This window comes from Oncorhynchus clarkii, chromosome 12 (genome assembly GCF_045791955.1).
Source record: "Oncorhynchus clarkii lewisi isolate Uvic-CL-2024 chromosome 12, UVic_Ocla_1.0, whole genome shotgun sequence".
NCBI classification, from domain to species: Eukaryota; Metazoa; Chordata; class Actinopteri; order Salmoniformes; family Salmonidae; genus Oncorhynchus; species Oncorhynchus clarkii.
This window is the reverse complement of record NC_092158.1, coordinates 23,909,137-23,921,652: the sequence shown is the minus strand read 5'-3', so window position 1 is coordinate 23,921,652 and position 12,516 is coordinate 23,909,137. Positions and strand designations below refer to the sequence as shown.

Genomic DNA, 12,516 nt, shown 5'->3' with positions numbered 1-12,516 from the left:
GACCGCCCTACAAGATGGTGATGGGGATTCCCCCAAGGGCATAAGGCAAGGGTAAGTGGACGAGGTTGGGTCTTTTATGAGTTTGAACTACTGCCCCAGAGTCATGTGTTTTTTTTCTTCTCTGAACTATAGCACAAAATATATGACATAAAGCAGGAGTTTGGTTGCTTCGTGTTTACATTCTAGCCCTGGAAAAAATATTGCATTACTGCCATCCCCCCCTACCACTAAGAAACCATAAACACTCAGAATTCCATTTTATTAATTAACCAGCACAGTGCATCCTGTGTAGGCCTATTCGATATGATTAGAATTACTTAGAATTAATGACTTGGTGAAAATATGAGAAAATAACTAACGACCAGCCAGCTTGGGTCGCAACTTCAGAATCCAAAATGGATCCGATACGGGCCTGGAGGCAAGGGAAATAATGTCTGAGTTGGTGTTAGAGCTCACTTAATAGTTATTGGCAGCCCCTAACATGGAGATCGGAAAGTGATGGAGTACCATTTTAGCTGGCAACGATATGAGTGGGACGTTCCATTCTCCGCCAAAGAAGAGAAAAGTGCTGGCTGTCATCAACCTGGCTGTACCATGGATAGTTCTTCCAGTTTTGTGCCATCAATGGAAATGTCACTAACCTCACCAACTAGCTTGGTTAGTTCTGACTCTCTAACAGTAGTTGTTGCCTATGTTGGCCTATTGGAAATGTATTCAATCATTATATATTTAAGTTCTTGTCTTATCATTGAATCTCTGCTAGCTTGCGACATGACAATGATTTGTTTAGCATAGCAATGTTGAATTAATACAATTTAGAATTGGATCAAAACATGAGGAAATAACTAACAAGCAGCCTGCTTGGTTAGCAGCTTCAGAATGCAAAAACAAATTTTACCTTACCTTCTCTCTTGGTGGGCAAGAAATATGCCGCCAACTGGAGAAGACAGATGTTGTGCCCAGTTATCTCTCACTTCACCTCTTCCTCTCTGTAACAGCTAGCTAGTTTATTTTAGGCCTGCTATGTTAGGTTAGCTAGGCATTAATATTAGCTAGCTTCCTGTAGATTATAGTTTTGATTTAGCCATCCATAGATTGCTGTCATCCACATATCTTATAATATAGCTAGCTACTGACAGTGGTTATGCACCTCCATCGGTACATTTGTTCCAGCCAGTGTTCTCTGTTTTGTCACCTTAAAAAAATCTTTGTCCATGTCGATCATTCATTCCTGTTTCCACACAATATGTCACTGGCACTATCTTACAAAGTGACATTAGCTGCCTAGTTCTGTGCTTTTCTATTGGACAGAGCATGCCAGTCTAAGCTTGTGACATATGTTAGGCTAGTGTCATATGACACTCACTTAAAGTTGCAATATGTAACTTTTTGGGGCGAGCTGACCAAATTCACATAGAAATGTGTTATAGAGCTGTCGTTCTCATTGAAAGCAAATCTAAGAAGTGGTATATCTGTTCTATGTGCACTATTTCTATGCTTTGCATTTTAAGTTTCATTTTTGCATCTTACTTTTGGTTTTGTACAAGGCTTCAAACAGCTGAAAATACATTTTCTGTAACCAAAAATATTGTATTTCACAACGGTTTCGATGGTACATTGATGCTTGTTTTGTCACAAACTGAAATTAGGCTAACTATTTGAATTTTAGCAACCAGGAAATGGTGGCGCAAATTATTATGGTTTTTATTTTTTGTGGATACAAGCAGGAGTAATGTATGCAACATCAACTGCATGTGTTGTGGCAACACGCACATACTGGGAGGTTCAGTTGTAAGTCATTTGTCGCTCCAGACAAACACCTTCACGCTTCCAGGAGGACAGTAAGGCTGATAACGTTTAGACACAGCCAGGACACACACACTCATCAAAATGGGGTGGCAATGAAACCCCTCAGGATACAAATGTTGCCATCCATAGCATTTCCCAGTTCTCCATATATTTTAAATGCTGTTATTATCAGTCCATCTGGTATTATTAGGCTAAATCATAAATTACCTTGTACAGCCAACCTAACAAGGTCTAATTTCATGTCAATCTTTTGAATACAGATTTCAGATTGACATGGCTCTACAGGTCTGGAAACGGCGCAGCTGTTAGCTCAGCCATGGATTCTTCCCTCCCCTCATATTCAAAAAGCATCCGCTAACATAAATTAAATCCAGCTCCCGACGCTCAAGGAGTTAGTTTACTTTGACTGACAGCTTCTTCAGATGAGAAATGATGGCAAGCCTCTTAGCCTGGCATTGTAATTTGGTCCCCATAGTAAATTGGATTTTGTGCAGTTTGGACCAGAAGGTTTGGGCTGGCTGTTAATGAATAGTATGTGTCTCTTGATGTACTAACGGCCTGTGTCGCTCTCTCTCCTCCCCCTCAGAACTCCACTTTCATGGACTCCCAGACAGATGAACGATCAAAGAAAACCACAGTGTTCAAGGTGAGCAAACTGTCCACGGCCAGACAGTCATTCACTGAAGTGTAATGGAAGTTTATTTGCCTAGTCCACCTCAGAGCACATACACTAATGGTTTATCTACACTTTTTTTGTCTTCATACTTCTCTTAAAAGTGTGCTATCAATCTTGACAATCTAGCCATTGTTTACAGTGCTCAGTGAAACGGTGAGTATACTAATGCTAGACTACAGTGTAGCCTTTAAGTCATAAAAACACTTTTCTCATAGCACAATGTCTTCTTAGCCACCGATTTGAAAAGGCAATCCACATGTACCAAAACCATACTCAACATATAAAGCCAGTTTCCCAGACACAGATTAAGGCAAGATCTGGACTTAAGAATGCACAATAAGATTGTCAAGGAATCCGGCCCATAAAGTTCTGTACACTGTTTAGCAGGATTAAGGCCCAAAGCCCATCCCTCATTTGACAAGAGAGCCATGTAGACTGAAGCTCTGGTTTATAACCTATCCTCCTCTGTGTTCAGACGATCACGAACGGTCTGATGACGGGCTCAAGGAAGCGACCATCGGAAGGGAACTATGAGAAGGAGAAGGAAGTGTGCATCCAGCTGTTTGACCAGTGGTCTGAGGCTGACCAGGTGGAGTTTGTGGAACACCTGATCTCACGCATGTGCCACTACCAACACGGCCACATCAACTCCTACCTCAAACCCATGCTCCAAAGGGACTTCATCACTGCACTGCCAGGTATGGTACACACTTGCTCTCGAGAACCCATGATGCCTTATGGGACCATGTGAACTACAATCCCGACGTTCTGTTTTAACGTTTAGAAATGTCAGTCATTGCTTTCCATAAGTTCCATAGGTTTCGAAAAACGTATCTTTCATATCAGTGAGAAATAATCTTTCAAATAACAAAATATACATTTACTGTAGCAGGTTTGCACAGATCCATACAGCTGTGTGTACCTCCAGCTGACGAACTACACTTCTCCAGTTATGCTTACACATAGGTGTTCATGCACGCTAGATAGCTAATTAGCACAGGTGGTCGCCTCTGTCTTCCTTAAACAAGCGATAAAACATGGCTCTATGGCCGTGTTGGAACCCTATAAAGGTCTTTGTAGTAATTAGGGCTGACCCCCAATTAGTTGACTGGTCGATTGTTTGGTCGTTAGGCTGTTAGTCGACCAAGATTTTGTTTTAGTCGGAGTAATATATTTAAGCAATAATGCACGAGGAGGTGTGGTATATGGCCAATATACCACGGCTAAGGGCTGTTCTTTAGCACGATGCAACGCGGAGTGCCTGCATACAGCCCTTAGCCGTGGTATATTGGCCATATACCACACACCTCCGAGGTGCCTTATTGCTATTATATACTAGTTACCAACTTAATTAGAGCAGTAAAAATACATGTTTTGTCATACCCTTGGTATACGGTCTGATATACCACGGCTGTCAGCCAATCAGCATTCTGGGCTCAAACCCAGTTTATAAATAAATATATATCGCACACACTCTACCGGTCAAACGTTTTAGAACACCTATTCAGTCAAGGGTTTTTCTTTATTTGTGCTATTTTCTACATTGTAGACAAATAGTGAAGATATCTCAACTTTGAAATAACACATGGAGTCATGTAGTAACCCAAAAAGTTTTAAACAAATCTAAATATATTTGAGATTCTTCAAAGTAGCACCCTTTGCCTTGACAGTTTTGCACACTCTTGGCATTCTCTCAACCAGCTTCACCTGGAATGCTTTTCCAACAGTCTTGAAGGAGTTCCCACAAATGTTGAGCACTTGTTGGCTGCTTTTCCTTCAATCTGTGGTCTGACTCATTCCAAACCATCTCAATTGGGTTGTCAGGGGATTGTGGAGGCCAGGTCACTCCATCACTCTCCTTCTTGGTAAAATAGCCATGACACAGCCTGGAGGTGTGTTGGGTCATTGTCCTGTTGAATAACAAATTATAGTCCCAGTAAGCCCAAACCAGATGGGATGGCATATCGCTGCAGAATGCTGTGGTAGCTATGCTGGTTAAGTGTGCCTTGATTTCAAAATAAATCACTGACAGTGTCACCAGCAAAGCACCCCCACATCATAACACCTCCTACACATGCAAATACAGAGATCATCTGTTCACCCACACCCCGTCTCATAAAGACACGGCGGTTGGAACCAAAAATCTCATATTTGGACTCTTATACCAAAGGATACATTTTCACCGTGCTAATGTCCATTGCTCATGTTTCTTGGCCCAAGCAAGTCCTTCTTATTGGTGTCCTTTAGTAGTGGTTTCTTTGCAGCAATTTGACCATGAAGGCCTGATTCACACACACGTCTCCTCTGAACATTTGATGTTGAGATGAGTTTGTTACTTGAACTCTGAAGCATTTATTTGGGCTGCAATTTGAGGCAGTTAACTCTAATTAACTTATCCTTTGTTGCAGAGGTAACTCTGGGTCTTCCTTTCCTATGGCGGTCCTCATGAGAGCCAGTTTCATCATAGCGCTTGATGGTTTTTGCAACTACACTTGAAGAAACTTTCAAAGTTCTTGAAATGTTCCGTATTGACTGATCGTCATGCCTTAAAGTAATAATGGACTGTTGTTTCTCTTTGCTTATTTTAGCTGTTCTTGCCGAAATACTTGGTCTTTTACCAAATAGGGCTATCTTCTGTATACCACCACTACCTTGTCACAACACAACTGATTGGCTCAAACGCATTAAGAAGGAAAGAAATTCCACAAATTTACAAGGCGAGGCACACCTGTGTCATCAAGGCAAAGGGTGGCTATTTGAAGAATCTGAAATATAAAATATAATTGGATTTGTTTTACACTTTCTTTAGTTAGTACATGATTCCATATGTGATATTTCATATTTTTTATATCTTTGTTGTACAATGTAGAAAATAGAAAACTTGACTGGTTTTGTGTTTTATTATTTTTTTGGGACTCATCTCAGTGAACTAATCCATTGCGGAGGCATTTATAATAATTTATTTTAATGCATTCAATATTATTATTCCTGTACTCATTGACTGAGTGGACACATTGTTTGCTGAGTGCACAACCTATGCTACACTTCTGAGAAACAAGTTTTGGTTTATTTAATTCCATTTATGAGTTCTGTCAATTTAGTCATTGTCTTTTGTTTGGAGCACTCCTGTCAATTTTGAGTAAGGACGCCCGTGCATAGAAGTAGGTCTATAGGCTACCTGGCCTGCGTGCAAATGTAGGCATATAAATGTACCCATTTGGGGATGTGTTAGCATTTCTGATTTGCTTAACGCACTAATAAACTGTGGAGCTTCGCAAAGTAATATTTTCTTCACCTCAAACACCAAGCAAACAGTCAATTTTTTACATCCACTGAGAATTACAATAGTTCCTCAATATATTTGAACTATCTTTCCAGCTCTCTTCTTTCGATAACCACCCAGCGTGAAAGGGATAAATGTCAAGCTCTGATTAAGTGGAAAAGTCATAAAATAGGCTTCTTATCAGTTCTTGACTTGAACTGAAATAGGTTCCGGTACTCCTTTTGGGTGCAGGAGCTCCACAATACTTTTGAGCGAATATACTTGAAGAGGAACAGGAGCTCACAGTAGAACATTTGAGGTTCCAGTACTCCGCTTCGGTGAGCTCCTGTCCAAGTCGAGCACTGCTTCTTATCCCATGCGCAAATACCCTACAGCCGTGTCTGTCCCGAGCTCACTGGTGCAGGGAACTTTGAGGGCCCAGAATATTTTATACAATGTTGCAAGCTTTGGGCCTGAACTTAGTTGATACAATGTTTCAAGTTTGGCTAGACATGGCCTGTCTGCAACAATGTGATTTATAGAATATTTTATTTTTATCGGGATATTTTCTACCTGCAGGCTGCAATGTTTTTATTTGTTGGCTTTATGTAGGCTATTTTTACATAGTTGGCAGTATAAGTAACTTTTTAGGTTTTATAGTTTATTTGGATAGAATATTGATAAACCACATGACAATGATTTTGCGATATGAAGACGTTATTATAAATTTAAATCTTTCATGAAAATGTGCATAATGAAAACCATAACTGTCACGCAGATTGGTAGAATTTGTAAGACAAATTGGCATTCCACATGACAAAGTTTGCTGCACTACTGGCAACTTCAGGAGAGTAATGGCAGAATCTGTGAAAGCCAGCAGGAGAGGGAGGAGAATAGTTTGGTTAAGTTTTTTTTACATTTTATTTAATTTTCTCTGGTGCCCTCCTTGAGGTATCAAACCATAAGCTGAGAGCACCAGACAAACTCGGTGCATCTAGTTGATTTTCTTAAAACACATATGGTCTCTCTATGGAAAAATACGCATTTAAAACTTTTCTCTTTTTGAATAAAAAAAAAAAAAAAGTCGGACAACCCTAGTAGTAATTTAACCGTTTGTTTTTAGAACATTTATTTCTTGCTGATATGAAAGTTGCATTCCTTATGTCTCCAAAACCTTATCGTGCGTGTTAACGTTCAGACTCTTAACAAAAAAAAACAGCTAGAAGATATCTTCGTGAATAAAGGTAGTTGGCGCCTGTCTATGAATGGGCTTGGGACACACTGCAATTTTGATATTGCGTTGTTAGCATTACCATACTATAGCTAGGGCTGTTAAACGATTCAAATAATTGAGTTAATCCCATGATTTTCTGTAGTCAACTAGAATTAATCATGTTTTATTGTTCAAATTTGACCTTTCAATAAAGATGTTTACATTTTAAATCACATCACATTGGTTTGTAGGTATTACCTATTTGGATTATAAGGGAAGAAAACAGAAAATAAACTTGCAGTAGATCAGCCAGGTTGATGAAAAATATCATACCACTATTAGATCTAGTCTTGGCTACTTCTCATCCATGTTCTTCAACATGAACTAGACAAGTTGCTTAACTTGACCTGAGAACTACAACAAAAACTGTAGCTAAATGTAAAGTTCTGATTTTTAAAATCATGTGAAATAAGACTTGAATCTCTAGAGGCATTCAGCCATGTTATTCTAACCACTCATTTGGTTAGGTACAGTATATCACAAAAGTTAGTACACCCCTCACATTTTTGTAAATTTGAGTATATCTTTTCATGTTACAACACTGAAGAAATTACACTTTGCTACAATGTAAAGTAGTGAGTGTACAGCTTGTATAACAGTGTAAATTTGCTGTCCCCTCAAAATAACTCAACACACAGCCATTAATGTCTAAACAGCTGGCAACAAAAGTGAGTACACCCCTAAGTGAAAATGTCTAAATTGGGCCCAAAGTATCAATATTTAGTTTGGCCACCATCATTTTCCAGCACTGCCTTAACCCTCTTGGGCATGGAGTTCACCAGAGCTTCACAGGTTGCCACTGGTGTCCTCTTCCACTCCTCCATGACGAAATCACGGAGCTGGTGAATGTTAGAGACCTTGCACTCCTCCACCTTCCGTTTGAGGATGCCCCACAGATGCTCAATAGGGTTTAGGTCTGGAGACATGCTTGGCCAGTCCATCACCTTTAACTTCAGCTTCTTTAGCAAGGCAGTAGTCGTCTTGGAGGTGTGTTTGGGGTCATCATGTTGGAATGCGGCCCAGTCTCCGAAGGGAGGGGATCATGCTCTGCTTCAGTATGTCACAGTACATGTTGGCATTCATGGTTCCCTCAGTGAACTGTAGCTCCCCAGTGCCGGCAGCACTCATGCAGCCCCAGACCATGACACTCCCACCACCACGCTTGACTGTAGGCAAGACACACTTGTCTTTGTACTCCTCACCTGGTTGCCGCCACACACGCTTGACACCATCTGAACCAAATAAGTTTCTTGGTCTCATCAGACCACAGGACATGGTTCCAGTAATCCATGTCCTTAGTCTGCTTGTCTTCAGCAAACTGTTTGCGGGCTTTCTTGTGCTTCATCTTTAGAAGAGGCTTCCTTCTGGGACGACAGCCATGCAGACCAATTTGATGCAGTATGGTCTGAGCACTGGCAGGCTGACCCCCCCCACCCCTTCAACCTCTGCAGCAATGCTGGCAGCACTCATACGTCTATTTCCCAAAGACAACCTCTGTATATGATGCTGAGCACGTGCACTCAACTTCTTTGGTCGACTGTTCTGAGTGGAACCAGCTCAGTTTCAGGGTCTTGGCAATGTTCTTATAGCCCAGGCCATCTTTATGTAGAGCAACAATTCTTTTTTTCAGATCCTCAGTTATTTGCCATGAGGTGCCATGTTGAACTTCCAGTGACCTGTCAGTATGAGGGAGTGTGAGAGCGATGACACCAAATTTAACACACCTGCTCCCCATTCACACCTGAGACCTTGTAATACTAACGAGTCACATGACACCGGGGAGGGAAAATGGCTAATTGGGCTCAATTTGGACATTTTCACCTAGGGGTGTACTCACTTTTGTTGCCAGCGGTTTAGACCTTAATCGCTGTGTGTTGAGATATTTTGAGGGGACAGCAAATTTACACAGTTATACAAGCTGTACACTCACAAAGTGTAATTTCTTCAGTGTTGTCACATGAAAAGATATACTCAAATAATACAAAGATGTGAGGGGTGTACTCAATTTTGTGATATACTGTAGCTTGCTAACATTAGCATAACTAACTAGTTACTTCTGTGCAAATTACATTTTTACTGTTATCTAAAGAAATGATTGTGAATGTGTTTTTTATGATTGAACTTTCTATAGGTTTTCCTTCAAATGTGTTATTTAAAGCTGCGCACATAGTGGATGTTTTAGCACCACACAAGACTGTAGCTACTGCCAACGAAGAGGACAGAGGGCATTGTGTGGAAACAGACTTTTGGGTGAAAAAATGGAGATTGGATTAAAGTTTTTTTTTAAATAATAATAATAATAATAAAAATAATAATAATGACTCTGTAAAGACTTTCAACAGCTAATTGTATTTAACGGCCCAAATGAATGCACATACACATATATCACCTAACCACCACTGCATGCTCCAAGGGAAACCGCTTTACAGACTCAGTTCATCCAAACATTAGCAATACACACATACTTCTAATCATTGTGTTAAACTGTTGCACTGTCTCTCCTTGTGGTTATAGCTCAGGGTCTGGACCACATAGCGGAGAACATCCTGTCCTTCTTGGATGCGCGTTCTCTCTGCTCGGCAGAGCTGGTGTGTAAGGAGTGGCAGAGGGTCATCTCAGAGGGCATGCTGTGGAAGAAACTCATAGAGCGTATGGTCCGTACAGACCCTCTCTGGAAAGGCTTGTCAGAGAGGCACCAGTGGTGAGTACGGACTGGGACCACTGGCTGGGTCACCATGGATCACAATATCTTTCCATTTGTTTTCAAGAACCTACATGTTAGCCTGTTTCCAAAACTGTATCCAAGTGTCCTCACCTTAGAAAAAGACAATTGATGTTGTTGAGATGAATATATTTGTGCATACAAAATAAAAAAAACACACATTCACTGATTTTTATTTTTTTATTTTTTTCTCTCCTAGGGAGAAGTACCTGTTCAAAAATCGAACCACAGAAGTCCCACCAAACTCCTACTATCGCTCCCTTTACCCCAAAATCATCCAGGACATAGAGGTGAGTTCTGCTGCTGCTCCCCTTGCCCTCTCTCATTAACCTTACTCTCACTGATCTTTCCTGTGTTTCCCATTCACTGACCTGGCTCCACGCCTCTCTCCCTCCATGCAGACGATCGAGGCTAACTGGAGGTGTGGTCGGCACAATCTGCAGCGGATCCAGTGTCGTTCAGAGAACAGTAAGGGGGTTTACTGTCTGCAGTATGACGACGACAAGATCATCAGCGGCCTCCGAGACAATTCCATTAAGGTTGGTGTTCCTGTTTATTCTTGACTGAAGGGGGGGAATATTCTAATGCCTACTGGATATTTTGAATACAAGATCCACATTTTGAACACAGTGCCTTACAAAGTGTCATTGCAACGTGTAGTCAATTTTTTTATAGATCATATTTTGAGATAAAAATGTCTCACCGCCTTGTCTGTGTAGATCTGGGATAAGCAGTCTCTGGAGTGTCTGAAGATCCTGACGGGTCATACAGGCTCAGTGTTGTGTCTGCAGTATGATGAGCGGGTCATCGTCACCGGCTCCTCAGACTCCACCGTCAGGTCAGCACGACCCCCTCTCTTCTGCTGTTGTCCTCTGCCCTCTTACCTGTGCTCCAGGAAGCTCCAAAACTTGTTTTATTGAAGAGTGTCATATATTGTTTTTGATATTGATGATTTCTCTCTGTCTCAGGGTGTGGGATGTGAACACTGGGGAGGTGCTGAACACTCTGATCCACCACAATGAGGCGGTCCTCCACTTGCGGTTCTGTAACGGTCTGATGGTGACGTGCTCTAAGGACCGTTCCATTGCCGTGTGGGACATGGCCTCACCCACCGACATCAGTCTGCGTCGCGTGCTGGTCGGCCACAGAGCAGCGGTCAATGTGGTGGACTTCGATGACAAGTACATTGTGTCAGCATCCGGTGACCGTACCATCAAGGCAAGTCTGCCCCGAAGACCCAGGGTCAGCTCACTAGAGCCTCATGCATGTCACCATCTCAACAAGCATATGTTCTAGTACTTTTTGCGGTGACACAAGACTTGGTCTTCTTTGTCTGTATTGGGACTTAAGACCTCAATCTCTGCCACTACAGTCTCTTGCTATAGCTTGGGTCCCCTGAGAGATCCTGCTCAGCCACCACTCTCTGTTGTCTTTGGTCTGCCTTCCTTGTATTTTACAGTTGGTGTCCATTTGTGCGCTACTTTATGGATTCTTTCTTGAGACATCCTCTCAGCACCTGTCCAAACCAATGGATCCTGTGCATCTTCATCTCAATAGCCATATTTTTACATCCTGTCTTACATGCTTTAGAGATCTTGTTCGGCCAGTAAATGTTGCAGATCTTGCAAAGACAACCATTTGGTATCACTAAGTTCATGTGTCTTAGTGATCCTCCAGCACTCTGCTAAAGCATTGTAAAGTCACTAGTTTTGTATGGTTCACAGTCTACTGACTGCACATCCTGCCTTTTTATATTTAACCAGGCTTTAATTTTTTGGGCTTGTCATATAGTGTGTATGGTACTTCCTGTAAGTTAAATTGATGGGGGGCTTTAGTTCTTTCCCCCTGCGCTGTATGAGCATGGCTGTTTTAATCCAAAGCTAGTTACCTTCCCCATCACCGCTTGTCATCATTCATTCACAGAAGATACTTGAATTAAAAGCCAGCCATGCCTTTGAAGTGCCCCCTACCCAAACCTACCAAATCCTCTCATTCTAGGTGAGTTCAGTTGTTCTGTGAAGTGTCCAGTAGAGTACAGTATAGAGGAGTTAGCCCACCGTGTGATGCTGGCTGTGGGAAGCACTGACTAAACCCAGAGTTCAGAGCTGACGTCTCTCCTCCTAGGGCCAAACTGTGGGCATGTCTCCTCACCTCAGCCCCATCCCCAGTCTCAGCCACAACCCTAGTCTTAGCCCCAGCTCCAGCCCTGTACCTGCTTGCCCCTGTCTTCCAGACAGTGGATTTGTGGGCAGCCAGGAATAAAGAGACCCTTGTTAGCCCACCCATCGCCCTGGGAGATGTGCTAAGGCATTGCGTACTGAGCTGCCTTCCACACACAACGTCCAAGTGCTCTGAAAACATTCCCCAATAAATAATTGAGGGACTGCAATGTGTGCGTTTGGGAGAGTGAGTGTTACTTTACACCCAAAACATGGGTGTTACTATTATACCTACAGTACCAGTCAAAAGTGGACACCACCTCATTTCAGGGGGTTTTCTTTTCTTTTTACAATTTTTTACATTGTAGAGTAATAGTGAAGACATCAAAACTATGAAATAACACGCATGGAATCATGTAGTAACCAAAAAAGTGTTAAATCCAAATGTATTTTATATTCTTCAAGGTAGCCACCCTTTGCATTAACAGCTTGGCGCACTCTTGGCTTTTTCTTGAACAGCTTCATGAGGTAATCATCTGGAATGCACTTCAATTAACAGGTGTGGCTTGTTAATTTGTAGAATTTATTTTCTTCTTAATGCGTTTGAGCCAGTCA

The 12,516-nt window shown here is 41.7% G+C and overlaps 1 protein-coding gene across 1 annotated transcript in view; it reads left to right on the top strand.

The window, feature by feature from the left end:
• The window catches only part of LOC139422913 (F-box and WD repeat domain-containing 11-B-like), a 36,290-nt gene that overhangs the window by 8,452 nt on the left and 15,322 nt on the right, over positions 1 to 12,516 (top strand). The window contains exons 2-8 of the mRNA XM_071174382.1: positions 2,396 to 2,455; positions 2,961 to 3,183; positions 9,535 to 9,721; positions 9,942 to 10,032; positions 10,144 to 10,281; positions 10,462 to 10,580; positions 10,711 to 10,960. Of these exons, the coding sequence (XP_071030483.1) occupies positions 2,396 to 2,455; positions 2,961 to 3,183; positions 9,535 to 9,721; positions 9,942 to 10,032; positions 10,144 to 10,281; positions 10,462 to 10,580; positions 10,711 to 10,960 (1,068 nt within the window). The remainder of the gene's footprint in view (positions 1 to 2,395; positions 2,456 to 2,960; positions 3,184 to 9,534; positions 9,722 to 9,941; positions 10,033 to 10,143; positions 10,282 to 10,461; positions 10,581 to 10,710; positions 10,961 to 12,516) is intronic.